This window comes from Oncorhynchus masou, chromosome 27, assembly GCF_036934945.1.
Source record: "Oncorhynchus masou masou isolate Uvic2021 chromosome 27, UVic_Omas_1.1, whole genome shotgun sequence".
NCBI lineage: Eukaryota > Metazoa > Chordata > Actinopteri > Salmoniformes > Salmonidae > Oncorhynchus > Oncorhynchus masou.
Window position 1 is genome coordinate 48,735,910 of NC_088238.1, and position 21,936 is coordinate 48,757,845.

General features: G+C 44.0%; 1 protein-coding gene across 1 annotated transcript; it reads right to left on the minus strand.

Annotated features, from left to right (window-relative positions):
- Nucleotides 1–9,554: 9,554 nt before the first annotated feature.
- Nucleotides 9,555–18,902, minus strand: LOC135515375 (myozenin-2-like). Its single transcript, XM_064939050.1, has 6 exons — nt 18,776–18,902; nt 17,611–17,700; nt 16,516–16,682; nt 14,623–14,728; nt 12,205–12,391; nt 9,555–10,096 (listed from the first exon to the last, which is right to left on the minus strand). The coding sequence occupies exons 2-6, from the start codon at nt 17,690–17,692 to the stop codon at nt 9,856–9,858; spliced, it is 783 nt and encodes a 260-aa protein (XP_064795122.1). The 5' UTR covers nt 17,693–17,700; nt 18,776–18,902; the 3' UTR covers nt 9,555–9,855.
- Nucleotides 18,903–21,936: the final 3,034 nt, after the last annotated feature.

Below are 21,936 nucleotides of genomic sequence, written 5' to 3' on the forward strand. Positions count from 1 at the left end.
GATGTTGCAGGCAGCAGAACTTTCTCCACGGCGTCTCCAGACTCTGTCACGTCTGTCACATGTGCTGAGTGTGAACCTGCTTTCATCTGTGAAGAGCACAGGGCGCCAGTGGCGAATTTGCCAATCTTGGTGTTCTCTGGCAAATGCCAAACGTCCTGCACGGTGTTGGGGTGTAAGCACAACCCCCACCTGTGGACGTCGGGCCCTCATACCACCCTCATGGAGTCTGTTTCTGACCGTTTGAGCAGACACATGCACATTTGTGGCCTGCTGGAGGTCATTTTGCAGGGCTCTGGCAGTGCTCCTCCTGCTCCTCCTTGCACAAAGGCGGAGGTAGCGGTCCTGCTGCTGGGTTGTTGCCCTCCTACGGCCTCTTCCACATCTCCTGATGCACTGGCCTGTCTCCTGGTAGCGCCTCCATGCTCTGGACACTACGCTGACAGACACAGCAAACCTTCTTGCCACAGCTCGCATTGATGTGCCATCCTGGATGAGCTGCACTACCTGAGCCACTTGTGTGGGTTGTAGTCTCATGCTACCACTAGAGTGAAAGCACCGCCAGCATTCAAAAGTGACCAAAACATCAGCTGGGAAGCATAGGAACTGAGAAGTGGTCTGTGGTCACCGCCTGCAGAACCACTCCTTTATTGGCGGTATCTTGCTAATTGCCTATTATTTCCATCTGTTGTCTATTCCATTTGCACAACACCATGTGAAATGTATTGTCAATCAGTGTTGCTTCCTAAGTGGACAGTTTGATTTCACAGAAGTGTGATTGACTTGGAGTTACATTGTGGTGTTTAAGTGTTCCCTATATTTTTTTGAGCAGTGTAATTTGAACATATTCCCTGCAGAAATGAGTACATTTAATTGGCATTTAAATACTTTTCAAGTCTGTTATGCTCAGAATCAGTGAGGTTGAGAAGTTGCTCTATCCACACACAAATGGTTGCAACATTCCAGTAACTTTCCACAAATTCCCAAGTTTACCAGAAATCCTGGTTGTAGGATTCCTGATTTCCTGATTCCAGTAATCTTCCAACTGAGACTTCTGGAAACCTGGGATTTTTTTAGAAAGTTACTGGTATTTTACAACCCACCCTCTATGCAAAGTATAGATTTCTGAATTAGAGACCAAACAGTTCATGAACACATCTAACAGCATAGCAAACCACTGATCCTCAACACTACCCTACCTCGCCTGGGTTTTGAAGGGCATTTTAATTAAAGATTAATTACATAGACTTTGCCAGCTCTGCAAGGAGACACTGACTGCACATAAACGGCCCACAGAGGATTTCTGCCTCTGCTTGCCCTGACTTCTCACCTTGAGAAAAGCCCCCAGTGAACAGCTAGTGATTTGCTGAACACAGTGCCTTGCCCAGAGGCTCAAATGACAAACCCATGTCCTCTGGCGTACCACCAACCCAAGCCGTTTTCCCTCAATTCCCAACACAGCAGATAAAAGCAATAAGCTGCGTTCAATTTGGAGTTGACATCTGACATATCTCAAATCCAAATGTTATGTTTTCATTCACTTAGTTTGGGCTATTGATGTTTCTCTCACCAGCTAGCAATTTAGGTTGGCATCCCCCATGACTCACTGTGCCTACCAAACATATTGACCAATCCCCTAGGTGGAGAGAAATCAGCTCATGTTTATTTTTGATTTTGTTGGTGACATTGATTGGGTCACCAGGCGGCTTAATGCCGTTTCACCCCAAATGCAGCAAGCCATTTGAAGGACAGCAGGGATATTTTCAGCATCACTGTCTGGTTTTTCAATCCATACTTGTTTCTATTATTGGCAATGGGCAGACGCTGTTTGAAAATGGGGACAACCGCTAGCGTTCATAAACAAGGCCACATTGTCGGGCTTGCTCTTTCACAGAACTGTTCCTACTTATTGTGATGCACACTTTCTCTTGTAAAAAATGTATCATATTTGTCTGGCTAAAGTGTCTTTTATAACATAAGGAAGTAAAATGTATTCTCCAAAGTGCGTTTTCACCCACTCTGGGTAGTGGGTGGACTGGATACCCTAGATTATAATTCCTGGATAAATATAGGCCTAGAACAAGTTGTTAGCACCCATGGCCCCCATTGTGGAAATGAACCATGTCTAATCTCTCTCTTATGTAACTAGGGGTATTCACATTTTATATAGCGGCTCGTTAGTGGTAATTCAATAGTAGCACTACCCATAGTGTTTTAGACAGAACATCATGTTCAAGTGTTTTGTTTTGGACATTAGTGGGTACATGGTGAATAAGAAGGGCGTAAGGGGGGAGTGTGTTCAGAGTCCTGTCATTAATTAGTTTGGTCGATATCAGTCATGATTACAAACAGCCAATGGTTTATGGATGGTTCCTTGGTGAATGGGTAGAGCTTGTTAACCAGGTTGACACACACACACACACACACACACACACACACACACATATGTATATATAAATGCAACAACTTAAGAGTTTACTGAGTTACAGTTCATATAAGGAAATCAGTCAATCTAAATACAATATATTAGACCCTAATCTATGGATTTCACATGACTGGGAATATAGATATGTATCTGTTGGTCACAGATACCTGTTGGTCACAAAGTAGAGACGTAGATCAGAAAACCAGTCAGTATCTGGTATGACCAGTCTGTATCTGGTATGACCACCATTTGCCTCATGCAGCATGACACCAATCCTTCGCATAGATCAGGCTGTTGATTGTGGAATGTTGTACCACACCTCTTCAATGGCTGTGCAAAGATGCTGGATATTGGTGGAAACTGGAACACGCTGTTGTACACGTTGATCCAGGGCATCCCAAACATGCTCAATAGGTGACATGTCTGGTGAGTATGGAAGCCATGGAAAAACTGGAACATTTTCAGCTTCCAGAAATGATGTACAGATTCTTGCGACATGGGGCAGTGCATTATAATGCTGAAACATGAGGTGATGGCGGTGGAGGAATGGCACGACAATGGGCCTCAGGATCTCATCACGTTTTCTCTGTGCATTCAAATTGCCATCGATAAAATGCAATTGTGTTTGTTGTCTGTACCTTATGCCTGCTTATATCATAACCCCACTATGGGCCACTCTGTTCACAACGTTAACATCAGCAAACTGCTCGCCATTGGACGTACTGCCAAATTCTCTGAAACGATGTCAGAGGCAGCTGATGGTAGAGAAATTATCTGGCAACCGCTCTGGTGGACATTCCTGCAGTGAGCATGCCAATTTTACGCTCCCTCAAAATTTGATACATCTGTGGCATTGTGGTGTTTGAAAAAAAAAAACACATTATAGATTGGCCTTTTATTTTCCACAGCACAGGCTGCACCTGTGTAATGATCATTTTTCTTGATATACCACATGTGTCAGGTGGATGGATTCTTGGTAAAGGAGAAATGCTCACGAAGAGGGATGTAAACAAATTTGTGCACAATTTGAGAGGAAGGAAATACCAGGGATACACTCAATGCTGAAGTGGTCCGATTAAGCGGATGCTGAGCTACTGAACTGTTTCACTAGCACAGACTGAAAATGTTCCGGGATTCAACAAATGGCATTGAGGAGTTTACCACATCAGTCACCGGCATCGACAACATCGTCCCCATATTGACCATACGTACACATCCCAACCAGAAGCCATGGATTACAGGCAACATCCTCATTTCCTGTTTAAGAATGACAATGCCCCTGTGCACAAAGCGAGGTCTAAACAGAAATGGTTTGTCGATGTGGAAGAAATTGCCTGGCCTGCACAGAGCCCTGACCTCAACCCCATCAAACACCTTTGGGATGAATTGGAACGTCGACTGTGAGTCAGGCCTAATCGCCCAACATCAGTGTCAGACCTCACTAATGCTCTTGTGGCTGAATGTAAGCAAGTCCCCACAGCAATGTTCCAACATCTAGTGGAAAGCCTTCCCAGAAGAGTGGAGGCTATCATAGCAGCAAAGATGGGACCAATTCCATATTAATGCCCATGATTTTGGAATGAAATGTTCGACGAGAAGGTGTCCACATACTTTTGGTCATGTAGTGTATGTGTGTGTCAGTCTGACATGCTTCACCATAACTTTGCATGTAGCATGAAGTCCGAGAAATGAGTAATGTACAAAGAAACCTCTGGTGCAGGTGAGGTGTCTTGTTAACAAGCGTTACATAATCAGGGACGACTGCAAAGAGTGTAGATATACAGTATATATTAATTCACTTGAACTTTCCTCTCCAACATCTTCATCTGCCCTTTTTTTTTTCAAAGCCCTTCACCGACTCATATTATACACCGCTGCTGTGAGCTGTTAGCTGCTGCAGTTAGGGGGAAAAGGGGGATGACTTAAGCAAAAAAACAAAATGGGCAATTGACCATGTTACATTAACTTTGGCGCACACAGCCAAGTGGTGACTGTGTTATATTTTGCTGCTGTGTTTGCAGTATCCGTGGCAGTCTGGGCCCCAGCACTCGCAGTGGAAGTGATACTATCGCCTCGGTACTGTCTGTTAAGGAAACAAATGGCCTCCACCATCAGGGATAGGAGACATTTATTATTTTCTCCACTTCAACGTCGTCATAAAACGGAGGGTGATTTTGTATGGACAAAATACAAAGAGTGGAATTCCACCTTTTTTTTCTCCTCAAATGTCTACTCCTGAAACAGGAAATGGCATTTGATTGTGGAAGGGAAAGTTGTCGTCTCGATTCCAAGCCATAACTTTGTTTCAAGCATGTCACTTGCTTGTAAGTTCATCACTCTTTCCTGCCCATTAACCAATGAGAGAAGTTAATACATACTGTACATTGGCCATTCGGCAGGGGAGGCATTTACTGTAGATCAACCCCAGAGGGAAAGGTCATGGGCTGGCTCGTTGTGAAACTGCACTGTTTAATTGGTGTCTCGAGGATGCAGGCTCTCATGTAAACAGGAACTAAATCTTGGTAGTTCAGTTGTCTCAATGCTATCTAATTACCATCGTTGCTTGCATGAACCAAAGTTGTTCAGTGTTTAATTATGCAGTTATAACTTTAAAACTCGCACTCAATGAGGAAAGAGTTTTAGGTTTTAGTTGTACTCTCTGAAGTTCTCTGGATTAAAAAAAAAACAGTCTGTGATTAACTGTGGGCGCAGCACTCAGTAGTCATGTAGTTATTGTCATAGGCTAATCAGTAATGGTGTGGTAGGCTAATCAGTAATGGTGTGGTTAGTGTAGTTGGCTAATCAGTAATGACCTGGTAGGCTAATCGGTAATGATGTAGTTGGTGTACTAGGCTAATCAGTAATGGTGTGATTAAAAAAACGCTACTACTTGATTGGAAAACTATATACAGTCAGATATAGCACTGCCATTTATGACATTTGAGTCACATCTCCCGTGGAGCGTGCATGTGCCCTGTTACCCTTTGACCCCACCTCATCAGTAACCCTATACCAACCTCAGGATATTTTCTTCACTTGTATTTTTGTCCATCACACTGGGTTGAGCACCCCCTGTGAAGTAGACCACTTGCTGTGTCCATTTACTAGAACCAGGCCAAAGCCTGCAGTATATTTACACCATCTACAGTATTGTTAATAATACAGTGGATATACACTGAAACAGATTAGGTCTACTCCTGGACCAAACAGTACTTTAAATGGAGATCCTCTTAAATGGTATTTTAACTAAAAGTTGTGTTTTTTTCTGTGGGTGTGTCTGGGATTAGACCTACTCCTGGAGGACCAAAAATCCCAATGGTTGGATATCAGTAATTTAGAACACGTGTGGAGGTCAAATATCACTAAGGACTACTTATCCCACGTCCCAAATGCAGCGCTGTATGTTTGAAAGTTGTGTCTGCCTGCAGAGTTAAGACAAGGGTAGAAACCAACATAAAATGTTACTAGTCAAACTCTCCAAATATGGCCCTCTGAGGAACCACATTCTCAGACAGAAACAGGTGCCCATGAGAGCAACAGTACAGTATTCACTTTCAGAACACCTCCCTTTAGCTGTGCTTGTGAGACCTTGCCGTTTTAGCCTGTACAATAGCCCGCTATTAGCCTAGAATCTATTCTGCTATTACTCTGTTTCAGGCTCTTTACATGAGACATTGAAAGGTTAGAGGAAACCCTTTTGGGAGATGAGTCTCACCATTTTAGAGCCTGTGGTGTGTCAGCTGCAAAAAGAAAAGTGGCTTTTGGTGCTGTTTGTGCAGAGTAATTCTCTGGGGACTGAAGTACTTTTACATGACACTCACTGGCTGTACATGCAACAGCACCAATTGATGGCTTCACAAGACCGTGGGAGTGCTATATAAACATTCAGACGGCAGACTAACATGATATTAAACTCTGTTAGAAGTAACAACAAGAAGAACACCATTGGCATGTTTGGGTTAGTAGTTATGAAGTTGAGAAAACCAATGAAAATTGTGTTTGGTGAGTCTGTCTGGCCCGTGTTTCACAATCTCAGGCAATCACATGATTGAAGGGCAAAAGTGGTCTTGTCTTCTCCGCAATGCCCCAGAGAGTGTGGTACATAACCCAGGTAATGGTCTATACTATCGGCCATGTTTTTGTTGGATTTTACAAAATACCATGACGAAGGCATTCACCCGAAAAGTGTCCATTTTTAACAATGAAATTATTTAATTGAAATTGTTATTTTTGAAGAACACTCCCATTGCCCTTCAAAGAGTTGCTGATTTATCTTCTCATCTGCAATACTCCCCAGAGCACAGTGTGTACAGGAGTGACTGGGCAGGCCTTGTCTTCGACCACATTCCTGGATGTCTTGGTCTGCCAAGCAAAGCCCCTCGACTCGCTCGGCCCACCTCCCGTCATGCTATCCCGTGCCAAATATATCCCCCCCCAACCCATCACCAGCCAAATATTTCCTATCTGAGTTTTGATACCGGGGATAATCAAAGTTCAAAGAGAGGCCAGGGCAGTTCTTGATAAACAGGCTGGATATAGCGTAACGGTCTTGGCAATGCCGCCGTGCTCAGATGCTGAGTGTACACAGAGCGCTCAGGAGACTGATGGAGAGGAATTCAATAAGACAGCCAACGGGGAGGTTCATGTGGGCCAGTGCATTACACAGATTGCCAAAACAGAGGCTAGGAATGCATGTAGCCACTGGACCCCATTTGACCGCTGTCTGTCAACCATAGTCAGTGGTCCCTGTCATTATGGGGCAATAGGGAGTGGGTTTGCAGCAACTTTCTAGTATTGAAATGCAGAAAGATTAATTGTCCAGCCAATTTACATGAGATGGAGAACTGTCTTTTGCATGTGTTGTTTTATGATCAAAAATGCCAAAGTTGTCTCTTTGTGGTAGCTGAATTTGTCCTTTCATCTTGACAAATGGTATAAGGCTGAAAAGAATTCACCTGTTCATCCTGTAACTATATTCCCAGCTCTCTAGTAGATTTATAATAGACCAACCGTTTTATAAAGACCATAAGGCCCTCAAAGCATTTAGGCTTCAACCTTGGGCCTAAGAACAGCCCTTAGTCAGGAGTTATCACACAATAACCCCTGGGTTCTTATGCCTTATTGCTTAACTGTACAGAGCGAAAAGATTAAAAACACTCTCCGAAAGCTGACATTTGCCGAGACTCCAATTTGTTTTCAGATCACCAGTGACCAACCGGTCTTGCAATCCACAAGGGCAGTACATTTAGGGCAGTACAGGGCAGTACATTTAGCTTGCTTCACACTGCTCTGGTGGTGATGGGCAGCTAAACAAAAAGCTGTCTTTTACACATGTCAAGATTCTGTTTGAATGGATTGTCTTTCTCTGTCTGCTTCCCTGCCGGTGTCTGTCTGTATATATTCATTTGACTGCGAGTCTGTCTGGCTGTCTGTATATCTCTCTCATTCCCTCCCTCTCTGTGCTCATCATAACCGCCTAGGGGTGCCCCCCCCCAGTCAATCACACAACGCCGTTATATCATGTGTGATATACTTTCCTCGTTTTTATGGAGTGCATGAAGTCAAATCTGTAAAATAATGGCTACAAATTATTATTATTATTATTATTATTATTCATAAAGCCATGAAAGAATCTCACTTTTGAATTTGAATGAAGTTGCATGTGGAGTTCTGTAGATAAGCAGGTAAACAAAAGTGCAAACGCAACATGTAAAGTGTTGTTCCCATGTTTCATGAGAAATACGTTTTTTCTTCTTCTATCAAATTTTGTGTAACACATTTGTTTACATCCTTGTTGGTGAGCATTTCTCCTTTGGAAAGCTAATCCATGCACCTGACAGGTGTGTCATATCAAGAAGCTGATAATATATATTAACTCATTACACAGGTGCACCTTGTGCTGGGGACAATAAAAGGCCACTCTAAAATGCAGACCACGTGTAACCATGCTAGCCCAGGACCTCCACATCTGGCTTCTTCACCTGCGGGATTGTTTGAGACCAGCCACCGGGACAGCTGATGAAACTGTGGGTTTGCGCAACCAAAGAATTTCTGCACAAACTGTCAGAAACCGTTTCAGGGAAGCTCATCTGCGTGCTCATCTTCCTCACCAGGGTCTTGACCTGACTGCGGTTAGGCATCGTAACCGACTTCAGTGGGCAAATGCTCACCTTCGATGGCCACTGGCACACTGCAGAAGTGTGCTCTTTGCGGATGAATCTCGGTTTCAACTGTACCGGGCAGATGGCGTCGTGTGGGCGAGTGGTTTGCTGACGTCAATGTTGTTAACAGAGTGCCCCATGACTGTCAGTGGGATCATACTATGGGCAGGCATAAGCTATGGACAATGAACACAATTGCATTTTATCGATGGCAATTTGAATAAACAGAGATACCGTGACGAGATCCTGAGGTCCATTGTCATGCCATTCATCCACCACCATCACCTCATGTTTCAGCATGATGATGCACGGCCCCATGTCGCAAGGATCTGTAGACAATTCCTGGAAGCTGAAAAAGACCCAGTCATCCACGGCTTGCATACACACCAGAAATGTCACCCATGGAGCATGTTTGGGATGCTCTGGATCTACGTGTACCCGCCAATATCTAGCAACTTCGCACAGCCATTGAAGAGGAGTGGGACAGTATTCCACAGGCCACAATCAACAGCCTGATCAACTCTATGCAAAGGAGATTTGTTGTGCTGCATGAGGCAAATGGTGGTCTGGTTTTCTGATCCACAACCCTACTTGTTTTTTAAGGTTTCTGTGACCAACAAGCATATCTGTTTGCTTCCCGGTCATGTGAAATCCATAGATCAGGACCTAATTTATTTATTTCATTTGACTGATTTCAGTATATGAACTGTAACTCAGTATAGAAAAAAGAAAATACACTGTCATGCGGCCCATCAACACTCACTGCTGAACAGTTATTCAAGCATTTCTCTGGGAATATGTGAAAGCAATTTGTCTCAATCACAAGGGATATAGAGTGTACTGTATATATTGATGTAATTCAGCAGGAAAAAATGCAATTCAATTGTAAACTGAAATTATAACATTGTGCTTTACATCATTTTATTTAGCTCAAAAACAACTAATACAGTAATCAAATGTCATCAGGCAGATTCATTATATCTTATACACATCAATGTGCAGTATGTAAATATCCTATACTGTATTTAGTAACTCTAGCTGGTTTACTTACTTCAAGTGCAGTTTGGAGATGGGCAGAACACCTTGGGCATGGGCAGTTAATCAGAGAAACTTGCATTTTTCGCCACAAAAAAGTAGCTAACTTGCCCTAATCAGGCAATCAAAAATGCCTCCTTCCCCTCACTCTGACCCTATTCTGACCCTAACCCAGCGGAAGGACTTTTGGGTAGCAAGCCAAGCAGCATCTCAGAAGATTGAACAACCGCCAGAAGTTCAAAGGTCATCGGACTCTGGGATAAACATGGGATCCAGGTGCATTTTGGGGAGGATGACGGGGGTGCTGGCCCCCGCCCAGCCGCAGGCCACCCTATTGAATGTGGGCCTCTGCACCGCAGGCTCCCCCTGGAGCTCTGGGTACAGCTCCGGCATGGTGTTGTGTTCCACGTCGGGGGCCTTGAACAACGGGGCCGGTATGGTGGACTTGCCGCCGAAGCCGCCAAACGGGGTAGCCACTCTGGAGATGGATAGAGGATTGACAATGTTAATATTAACCTTGCACAACTAACGAGGCAGAGGGGAAGTGACACATTGACTGAGTCATCAAAGAGTCTAAGCCTCTGGCTGGAGGACATGTTCTGTTGACATGGTAAGGGATGTATGGTAAGATGTATGGTGCATTTGTTGACAATGTTGTGACTCAGATAAAGGAATGTACAGTATGTCAGTGGACACTTCATCCGCTACCAAAGTGTAAAAGCAAGTTTACATTTCTATACATTTCTGCCTAGTAGACATAGAGAAACAACTGTTCTAAACACTACTTGTTTCTTGCAAGGGTATAGCATAATATTTTTATTTAAGGAGATCGGAGTATCAAAACTCCTTAATGTATATCTTTTTTGGAGGGTCAGGACAGAGTTAGAAACAAGATTTGGGGGATAGACCTAGGAGGAAGAACAGTAAGGAAAGGCACAGCCAGTCAGGGAGAGGGGGGGACACCTAGTCAGTTGCAAAACTGAATGCATTCAACGGAAATGTGTCTTCCTCATTGAACCCAACCCCTCTGAATCAGAGAGGTGCGGGGACAAGCCATAATGGACATCCACGTAATCTCAACCAGCTTCACGATGAATGCTTTTCCAACCGTCTTGAAGGAGTTCCCATATACACTGAGTACTTGTTGGCTGCTTTTCCTTCACTCTGCGGTCCATCTCATCCCAAACCATCTCAATTGGATTGAGGTCGGGTGATTGTGGAGGCCAGGTCATCTGATGCAGTACGCCATCACTCTCCTTGGCCAAATAGCCCTTACATAGCCTGGATGTGTGTTTTGGGACATTTTCCTGTTGAAAAACAAATGATAGTCCCACTAAGCGCACACCAGATGGGATTGCATATTGCTGCAGATTTCTGTGGTAGTGTGCCTTAAATTCTAAATAAATCACAGACAGCGTCACCAGCAAAGAACCGTCACACCTCCTCCTCCATGCTTCATGATGGGAACCACACATGTGGAGATCATCCGTTCACCTACTCTGCGTGTCACAAAGACACGGAGGTTGGAACCAAAAATCTTAAATTTGGACTCATCAGACCGAAGGACAGATTTCCATCGGTAAAATGTCCATTGTTCGTGTTTCTTGTCCCAAGCAAGTCTCTTCTTATTATTGGTGTCCTTTAGTAGCGGTTTCTTTGCAGCAATTCGACCATGAAGGCCTGATTTCACGCAGTCTCCTCTGAACAGTTGATGTTGAGATGTGTCTGTTACTTGAACTCTGCAGCCAAAATAAATGCTTCAATCTGAGGTGCATTTAACTTTAACTTATCCTCTGCAGCAGAGGTAACTCTGGGTCTTCCTATCCTGTGGTGGACCTCATGAGAGCCAGTTTCATCATAGAGCTTGATTGCTTTTACAACTGCACAAATTTGACAGATTGACTGACCTTCATGTCTTAAAGTAATGATGGACTGTCGTTTCTTTTTGCTTCTTCGAGCTGTTCTTGCCATAATATAGACTTAGTCCAATTTGGTAAAAGACCATCTTCTGTATACCACCCCTACCTTGTCACAACACATCTGATTGACTCAAACACATTGACATGGAACGAAATTCCACAAATGACCTTTTAACAAGGCATACCTGTCAATTGAAATGCATTCCAAGTGACTACCTCCATGAAGCTGGTTGAGAGAATGCCAAGATTGTGCAAAGCTGTCATCAAGGCAAAGGGTGGCTACTTTGAAGAATCTCAAGTATAAAATATTATGATTGAACACTTTTTGGGGAGGTTACTAAATGATTCCATGTGTGTTATTTTGTCGTTTTGATGTCTTCACTATTATTCTATAATGTAGAAAATGGTTTAAAAAAATAAAGAAGAATCCTTGAATGAGTAGGTGTGTCCAAAACTTTGACTGGTACTGTATGTATTTATTAACTTTTTTTGGGGGGGGGGGGCCCACAGTTTGGGAACCACTGCGCTAGGCTACCTGCTGCCCTCAGTCAGCTGAGCGAAGGCTTGAACCTCCGGAGCATTACTACTGCACCAGCCTCCGGCATTGGCAAGTACTGTACTATTTCAGCCAAGGTATGGTCCAGGACAGGTCCATCATCAGTCATACCTGTTGAAGCTCTTGTACCCTGGTCCTTCAGGCTTAGCTTCTGGCTCTGCCAGGTGGTTGACATGGCTATCGGCCAGGGAGGGGTCGCTGTGGTAGATGGCCTGGTCCCAGGGGGAGTGGTAGGACTTGGGGAGGCATGTGCTGTTGAACTTCTCTGGTTCCATTTGTTTTAGAGGTCCACCATAACCTGGGCAAAAGAGGGGGACAGAGAATCTGGTGTAAGGGCCCTGTGACTCCATTCGGTACAGTTTGTCAAAGCGGTAGAAGAAGTTGAGAGCGGGAGAGGAAGAATCAGAGGGAGAGCTAGACATAGAAATAAGGAAGAGGAGGCAGTGAAAAACTGCATAACAGAGAGATGGTGTAATGATTTACAATGTCATTTGAGGAATCAATCAGGTCATATACAGTACTCCCAAGCTGATTTTTGTCTTGTACAAACCTCAATATAAACAAAGTGCAGCAATGTATGGGTTCTCCCTGTATGGTCAAAAATATGGTTAACTTTCACAGTGAACCAACATGAAGGACATTTTACTGTGTGGTGTAAGGGTGACAGGGAAGGCCTATCCAAAAAAGTATCCTTCAAAACTAGTGTTCTTCGCCAGGGGCGCCTTGCAAACATGTGTTACGTAACGTAGGGTGTTGCTGTGTCACGTCCAACCCTCTTACAACTAACAAAATATTCTGAGTTTGTTTTATCAAGGAGGAAATGAGAAAGACCAAACATTGTCTCCTCAGGGGAGTTCTGCTGTTTTTTTTTTTAGAAACTTCCTTCACAAACGCAAACCACAAGATCTACTTGGGGCCACGTAAAATTGTTCACGAGCATGGCTGCACATTTGGCTGCTCCAATGTGTTGTGGGAAGTGTACTGTGACTGCCGCAATGCAGGAAACACTGGGGGTTGGGAAGATGAAAGGGAGATCACTGTATTAGTGACATGGGGTTAAGGCATGGTAGATATAGACAACAAGACTAGAGACAAAGATTTGACTCCATGTTTTGAAGCATTGTTCCAAATGTGAAGCATTGTTCCAAATGTTCTCACGTTTGCGTCATGATCTCGAGCCAGTCCATCAGACCCACACTACCAGAGGGATAAGATATTTGGGTAGCACTTGACATTACAGCAATGAATAAAGTGCTACCATGGTGATAACATTGTAGTATTACATATCTATTACCACTGTATTACCATAATATTATCCCTTTTGCCACTCTGTAATGTAAAGGGCTATCGATACGGGTATATAAGTGGAGTAACATTTCAACACAAGAGTCTGATTGCGGTGCAGTGATCCATTCGGTAGCCAGCATTTCCTTGCTTCCCTTCCCAATTCACACTATTCAACAAGCCATTAGACACCCAAAGGTGAAACATCTGGGTTCATCTCTTGGCTAATTTAAGAGTCATTGTGTGACATCCGATACCCTTTGACCCCAATTCTCGGCTACTGTTATCGCTGTGTCCACGGACTTCTCCGCCGACTCCCTCTCAAGGTGGCGGCGTAGTCGTATGTTCCCAAAATAGCATCACAAACTGTCTCCATGTGCTCATCGGCTTAACTGGTGTCCATATTATGTTGACAGTGCTGGATCAGGAGGTTGAGAGTGATCCGAGTGCCATTCTCTTCCTGATTGTTCTCAGAGGATAGCGAGTGGTGGACACAGGAAATACTCTGCGCATTTCCTGTGGAGGAAACTTGACTGTTATCAAACTATCCCCAAGGTCGCCCATAAAAAGTGAGGGAAGGGAAGGGAAGGGGAAGAATGGATAGATACAGAGAGTGAGGGAGAGATCCACAGAGAAAGATAGAGAGGGGGGAGAAGGAGAAGGAATGCTCCTGCCCTGGAGCCGGAAGATTCCACTCAAGAATAATGTTTTCACCCACGAAGACGCCTAAGTACAAAAAAATGCAATGGAATTAATAAAATGCCAAAACAATGAAGACTATCCCCACGCCGTAGCTAAACATTTCATAGTTTGTTAAATCCTTGCTGGACCAACACCTATTTTATCCATACACTTACCTCATGTGAATAAAGGAGTAAACGTTACTAGTACCGAAAGTTCTACCATAGAGCAAGATGTAGCTATGACCATATTACTTAATAAAAGTAAAATCCTGTCTAGGGGGTAAGGGGCTAGGGTTAGTTTCTTGAAAGAACATAAGGTCAGGGATATTCTCACCAGACTGCGTAATTTTTAATCTGGCCTAAGGTTTTGAGCTCTGTGCCCGATGCAGGTGCTCCAATAAATGTTTTCAACTGGCCAAGGCTTGATGACTTCAATGTCACTGGCTCACCCATGCTAGTATAAATCATGCTAATGACTCCACTGACATCCAGGTTAATGAGTCGTAGGGGTCACGGGGTCATGAATTTAGAGCAGAGGTTATGTCGCATTAGCAGCACCCACCTGGTGCAATGTTGTCTGGGTTGGGGGTGTTGCTCGGATCAGACGTGTTCGGGGTTGTTTTAGACTGTTCCACTCCCAAGCTGTTGCTTTCTGTGGTTTCTTGACTCTGCGTTTGAAGAGTTACACCATTCCAAGGAGAAGGTGAGAGGGAGGGAGGGAGGGAGGGAGGGAAAAGGCAAGGACAGAGACAGTTTAGATCAAAGGTCAGAGATATAGAGGGGTTAAGAAAGAGAAAGTGAGATGGGGAGAATGATGGAGAGTTCAGTGACTGTCTTTATGTAGAGCCAGTAACATAAGGAGCATTGTTTTCCAATGTATGAATATCCTGTGCTGTGGTCCACAGTGGGTAACTTTCATCCTCCCCAGTGATATTTGTACTAATTTATGCCAGGACTTCCTCAGGAAATGTTGACAACTTGAAATAAATTCCCCTTTGCCCCAAAAGGTAAACAAACGGGGACTGCAAGATCAAACTATTTTCATTTGGAGTTTTAATAATTTCATCAGATTCAGTGCCCAATATATTCCAAACAACCTTAAAATGTGCAGGCGATTGCCAAAATAAAGGAAACACAAATATATAGTGTCTTAATGGAGTGTTTGGCCACCACAAGCCAAAACGGCTTCAATGCGCCTTGTCATAGAGTTCCAGACGCTTGCAGAATCTATTGGATTCTTCCATGAGAAATGTCTTCATTTGGTGAGGGTGGGGGAAAACACTATCTCTGGCACTGCTTCAGAATCTCCCATACGTTTTCAATTGGGTTGAGATCTAGTGACTAAGACTTACACACACACACACACACTACCCACCCTTTAAACCCTCTATGCTCATCTGAGACACCTCTTGCAAAGTCACTGAGATATCTTCCTCTAGCCATGGTAGACAAAATAATGGCCGACTGGGAATGTTATTCATGACTCTAAACATGATGGGATGTTAATTGATACATTTACTCAGAAACCACATCTGTGGGGAAGCACCTGATTTCAATATACTTTGTATCCCTCATTTACTCAAGTGTTTCCTTTATTTCGGCAGTTGCCTGTATGTATGTCTGTGTGTTTACAGGCTCAAACAACTAGTTATCAGAGGAAGTGTCCTGGATGTGACTTCTAAATGGAAAGAAACAGATTGGACTCTCTGTTTCAATTAGTTTGGTAACGTATATTGGGAAATGTCCCTGTATGGTCTGAGTAGCATAGTAGCCGCTAGGGCCTAAAGTAGCCGCTAGGGCCTAAGTGGCCTAAATTGCCGGGACAAGAAGATGAAGACTTGGCACACTGCCCATCCAAACACAAAGCTTGTAAACAGGACTTTTAACGTATGCCCGTTGTAAGAATCTCATAGCTATTATGCAAGTACAAGGCCTTATCCAGAAACAACCCCCTATCCGTTACCCCCACGGTTAGGCTGTTTCTGCAATGTGTCTGAGTCTTTGAGCAGCAGTAAGGCTGCAGTCTGATAATCATCTCAAGCGCTTATGTGTTTCATCAGGAAATTAGGTATAGTGTTCGTCAAGTGTCTGTTGCCGTTCTCCTCCTCGTAAGCGTATAGGCAACTATAGGATTGGGGAGAATGAATCACTAGATGACAGTCTCCTACAGTACAAGAGCTGATAAGCTCTTCGAACGCTATTGATAATGGTTTGAATGAACCGAATGGAAACTCTGCGTTGAGCCTTCTTTAAATCTCTCATCACAATCGCGTAGAGCTCCAAAACAAATGCTAATGGTATCGGTCATCTCTCTCATTGCTCATTTTCCCATAAACGTTCACGTTGAAACTTTGTTCCAGTTTTTTGATTGTCGTTGTAGTATCCAGAGTTTTTAATCTAGCTAGCGTTCACATTCAAGCGTGTACTGTACATGCAAGGGGTTTGTGTTGCTTACATTGATCTGTGTGTTGGTTACATTCTGGATGCTCTCGAAGGTGTATTTTTCAGAGCGCCTCTTGCGCTTTTCAAAGAGGAGGGAGCCCCTGTTGGAGGCCAGAGACAGCTCCTCCAGCATCACATCCTTAGGGACACTCATCTTCTTCCCCAGGTCCATCTCTGCATCTGGAAGAGACACAACAGCTCTGAGAAAGTAGGGATGGTGTGTATGGGGAAAGGTGGGTGGGTGTGTGTGTGTGTGTGTGTGTTGTGTCATTCTGTACCTCAGCTGTGCATGCCCTTGTTATGGTTTTATTTGTGTTTGGCTGAGCTAGTGTCCCACACGTCCTTACTTTTTAATGACCCTATTATGCATACAGTCTGTAGTCTGTCAGAGTAAGTTATGCTCGTTATACTGACAATATTCACATTTGTCTATTTACATTCTACTGATTTACCTTTCACTGTAAAACATATTCCCATTACCCATCTTGCTGACTTAATATATTGTATGCTGTCAATAATACAATACATTTTTAATAATCTTTCTGTGTCAGACAGCCTCTCATGTTGGCCCCCTTGTTTGTGATTAGCAGTGAAATCCCCCCCCCCCCCCCCTCCCGTGCATGCTGATCATGGAGACGTCATAGTCTAATCAAATGAGCCAAAAGAAAACCAGCCTGACAGAATATCCCTCAGCTGTCAGTGGCCCTCAGGCTCTCCCTCTCTCTCTCTCTCCCCAATGAGCCATGCAGTTGTCCCCTCCCAGAAATAGCTTGTTCAAAGGACAACGACAAAGGGATTAATTACATTGAGTAATAAAACTTCACATTTGCTTAGTTATATCCAAGGCCGCAGACCGGTTCAATGGTGCTGCTTGGAAACCAGTAGTGAACTAGATGATACCCCGTTACAGAGTCTGTATAGATTGAGTGAGAGAGAGAGTGTGTGTTTGTCTTTGTTCGCAGGCACACACATGGATTTGTCTGTACTGTATGACTGCAGTTAAATTGTTCATGTGTGTCCATGTGTTTTTTTTTACATGAGAAATTAATGAAGGGAGGCAGCGGGGGGGGGAGAGAGTGTGAGAGAGAGGCCACGTGTCGTACCATACCTTCAGGACCCTGTACCTCCCTACAGATGGTTGCAGCTTGCATCTTCCTCTCGTTGGTCGTCATGGTAGAGAACTGCGACATCGCTGCCCCTGGGGAAACAATATCACAAGGGACAGCATGTGACGGCACGCCTTGTGCCGTAGCAACTAGCTTAACAAACCAAAGGAAGCAATGTTGCGCAGCACTGTAAGGCATGCTATCCTCACCAACATTACACTCCCCCTGCCACGAACAAACACCCACCGCAGCAGGTACAATTTTTCGGTAGTGCCGAAAGCCCAAAGTTAACACATCCCTTTTAAATAACCCTGAGCCGTTAAACGCCAAGCACATGCTCGGCAGACATGACACTCACTCGGTGGTGAAGCGAGAATCAATATGCTTGGGATCACCCTTTTGGGTTGAGAAAGGACATAGGGACGGGCAATGTCACAGCAAGCATCTGTGACGGTTGACAAGATGTGGGGAAAGCAACAGTCCACATCATACCATTGTGTTTCTCGGTCTAGCTGTACGATGCACCATCTTGTTTTCATTTGAAATCCACATAAAAATCTGTATCTGTATGAATAGCTGCTCATTTAGTAAGTCATTCGGTAAACATAATTTAGGTAAAGCAGAGAAATCAAAGGACTTGTCTTGTCTATTCACTTGGCTTGAGGGCCATTCCTATTAAAGCATTCTTAGCTCTAGCGTCGCTCTTGTCACCTCCAGCAAGGTCAATAAACGTCCAAAGAAGTTATCAATGTTAGTTCATACGCTCTTGTAAATCTATTTATCCACTGTTGAAAAAGTGTCAAGTTTGAGGGAATAGCACCAGAAACACTGTATGGAGAAATATTGTGAAAAAGATTGCTTGACAACATCGTGCATAATGACATTCATCACCCTACGGTAAGCCATTCACATATCAGGCTGCATTAAGTCTTAGGAGGGATCATATAGTAGACAGACGTGTGTACCTTACATCAAGTGTCCTACATTAACAAGATATGGGGATGCAAGAGAAACTGTTCGATTGGACAATAATACAGCTCTGTCAATCATAACGCCTGGACTATTGTCCCAAACAAGCTTGAAACATCAATGTCACCCTGTGGTATCACCCAGCAAAACATATCGGCACAGCACCTAGGAAGTGACCCTATGCCTATGACACCTTACCTGTGTGTAGGTCCCTTTAGGGGCGTCTCAACATGTGCCTGTATCCTTACGGAAGCTAGGAAGACGTGGGGCGAGGAGGTCAGACTGGGTGGGGCGACCTGCGCGGGTCCTTGCACTCCCCTGTGCTGAAGCCTTAACAGGGGGGAGAGGGAGGTGAGGGGGCTTAGTGGCTGGCTGGATGAGTGACTGGCTGTGTGTGTCCTAGTTATTGGGCATGTTTGAGTGGTAAGGCTAAAGCAACCCGACCCTGTGAAGGACCGAGGAGTGAAGTCAGGGTAGGTGAAACTACGACAGCCGAAAGTCGGACACTAAGGCTCAGATCGACATGGCAGAATCAAAATAAACATCTCCAACCCCCATATCATACACTCACAAACTGAAATTATATGTGTGTACATTGTACAATCAATTAGTGAGAGGGAGCCTCAAATATGGAATCCATTTACACTGTGTACAGTATTTCCAATGTAGCCTGCTATATTTGAATTGCGGCAAAGTTGGTTCCGGTTTCAGTCACGTCTTTGGTCATGTTCCCGTGGGTCAAACAAAAGACCCTAATGATTGGTTTACAGTAGAGCCTTCCACAATGCAGGTGACGGCTGCAGGATGAAGTTGGTGAAGGGCAACTGCAGAAACTTGCAGTCGTCTTCGTGACCTTTTAATCACGTGATTTTCATGTTGTCGACATGTAGGCAGGAGCATGTCAGCCAATTTTTATCTCTATAATGCAACACACTTCGAAAGGCAGTGACCAACAATGGTCACTGACTTGACAAAAGTGATCCGATCGAACGCGCCCAATGGTATGTGGTTCGGGAGGTGGGGGCTAAATATAGCAGCTACCACTCCCCTTCCCTCCCTCTCGCTCGTGGCTCAGTGTCTGTACAGAAGCTTAGGCTGGGTGCAGGGGTTGCTGCCGAACTAGCTCCTGTCTAGCCACTACTTCCCCCCCACCCCTTTCTGACACCATACCATCTCCCATAGTTCCCTTGGTCTGACCTGTTGGAAAGTGTGTGATGCTGGGGTTGTAAATACCCCTCTCCCCCCCAGTAGAGCCAAGGACAAAACCCTTATATTACCAATCCTTATCACATATCTGTTGCGTAGACCTCAACGGCCTGTTCAGGGAGCTGAAATGATTGGATATGTATCTGCTATAAACTCTTCCTAAGCTGCTGAAAGGAACGGTTTTGGTATTGGACCCTAGGTAGCAGTAGAGGTAATTGAAAGGTGGGGTTTTATATTTCCGTTGCACCAAATGCATCAATGACTATGGGACTACCAATAGTTTAGTTACCAGGACCTAACTGCACCCCAGCCTTGTCGTTTTGGAACTTTGTAAGCTTTTTGAATGGTCTTCAATTAGCTATAACTTTGTGAAAGGCAGAAGTAAATTCATCCACAAGCACAAATTAGATTATATAAACCTTAAAGGGCAATCTGCATTTGTTGCATACATTTTTGGACCTATAAAGTTACCCATTGATTGTTAAAGCATTATAAATGCCTTATGACCTTAGTTCCACCATCATACCCCATCACAAACCAAAATATAAGCTTGGTTTACTCCAATGTTTATACATAAACACTGTATAGCTTCAGAACATGCTTAAAACTATAACTTTAATGTATTGGATGGTCAGTCCTTGCATCCTTGGCTCTGTCTATGAATTTGATAGTGGTTTCATTTCTCCAGGCCATCCCTCATCTTTACACCAAAACAGAAACCGGGGGTGTTAAGGAGTTTGTTGAACAACATACACAGTTCTTCACTACTTCTATCCTATTCTAGTCTATCCAACTTAATTGCTGACTGTTGCGTTATGCTACTTTATGGCATCAAACTTGGAGATTGAAGCATCATCACATGCTGACAGTGGGACAGGACTGCTCTTTTGTTCTAATGCTGCACCACTCTCCATAGCACAGCTGCTGTAGACCCCCTGCCATTATGTAACTGTCTCCTAGGCAACAAGTCCCCCTAACAACCCCTATCCAATGGCTATGGAGCGTTTGACTCGGAGGGACTAAACATCAAGCATAGTGCTGCACACATGGCTAGTAAAATGGCGATTGTTACATTAGTTATTACTTTATCTGCTCTGAATGTATGTGCAACAATTGGACGCTAAAATAGCAACTATATGCCGAGGGAATTCACCTGTGTTATTATAATAATAATAAATTACATTTGTAGAACGCTTTTCCTTTACAGATGTAAATCACAAAGCTCTTTACATTGTGAGCAACCGTCAAAGTTTTATTTTAACAAAAAGGCTAAAGACATTAAAAGATAGCTAGCGGTCAAGTACCATACAAGATACACAAAATAATAAAGGTGACGAGGACAGAACAATAGAACTTGAAACAAACGTATAAGACCGACAACTGACACCACAACGTAGAAAGTATTACGTGAAAGCCAGTTTGAAGAAGTGATTCTTTAGCTCAGACTTAAAGGACGTGGTGGTCTGGGGAAAGCGGAGGTGGGGGGGACTGCAAGGAGTCTTTGATCATTTGACTAGAGTGACCCTGAAGGCTGTTCACTTGAGGTATTGGATACCATAGGCATTGAGGGGTATTGACGACTAACAGGAGGCTTGAAGTTTATTCTCATTTGGATGGGTAGCCTGTGGAGAGAGGCTAGAATGGGTGGGATATAGGCAGATCCTGTGAGGACACTGGCAGCGCTGTTCTGCACAAGCTGCAGCCCGTGGATGCTTTTTTAGGGGGGGGCATTGCAGTAATCGAGTCGGGAGGTGACGGGGGAGTTGACCATCTTTTACAGATCAGGTTTGGAGAGAGGAGAATGAAGCTGGGTGATGTTTCTCCAGGGAAAGAAAGATTTTTTGCAGACAGATTTTATGGTCAGAGAAAATGAAGGAGGAATCCAGTAACACCCCAAGGTTGCAGACCTAGGAGGACAGTGGGATGGAGTGGCTGCCAAAGGTAAGAGTGGTGATGGGACTGGTTTTGGTGTGATGGGGGAGTGCCGATGAGGATTGCTTCTGTTTTAGTATTGTTGTGTTGCAGGAGGTTGTTTGACATCCAGGCCTTTATGTCATCTCGACAGCTTGTGAGGATGTTAATCAAAGGGAATCCGGGGTTTGGTTTTATGTAGATCTGTGTCATCAACATATTGTGTGCGGTTTGAAAGGTAT

Excerpts from the sequence above, each read along its gene's own strand:
- LOC135515375 (XM_064939050.1), bottom strand. The coding sequence starts at position 17,692 with ATGTCGCAGTTCTCTACCATGACGACCAACGAGAGGAAGATGCAAGCT. Across the intron at positions 12,392-14,622 it reads CCCAGACAACATTGCACCAG|GTTATGGTGGACCTCTAAAA; the intron begins GTGGGTGCTGCT and ends TCTTTTGCCCAG. Across the intron at positions 10,097-12,204 it reads GGGTACAAGAGCTTCAACAG|AGTGGCTACCCCGTTTGGCG; the intron begins GTATGACTGATG and ends ATCCATCTCCAG.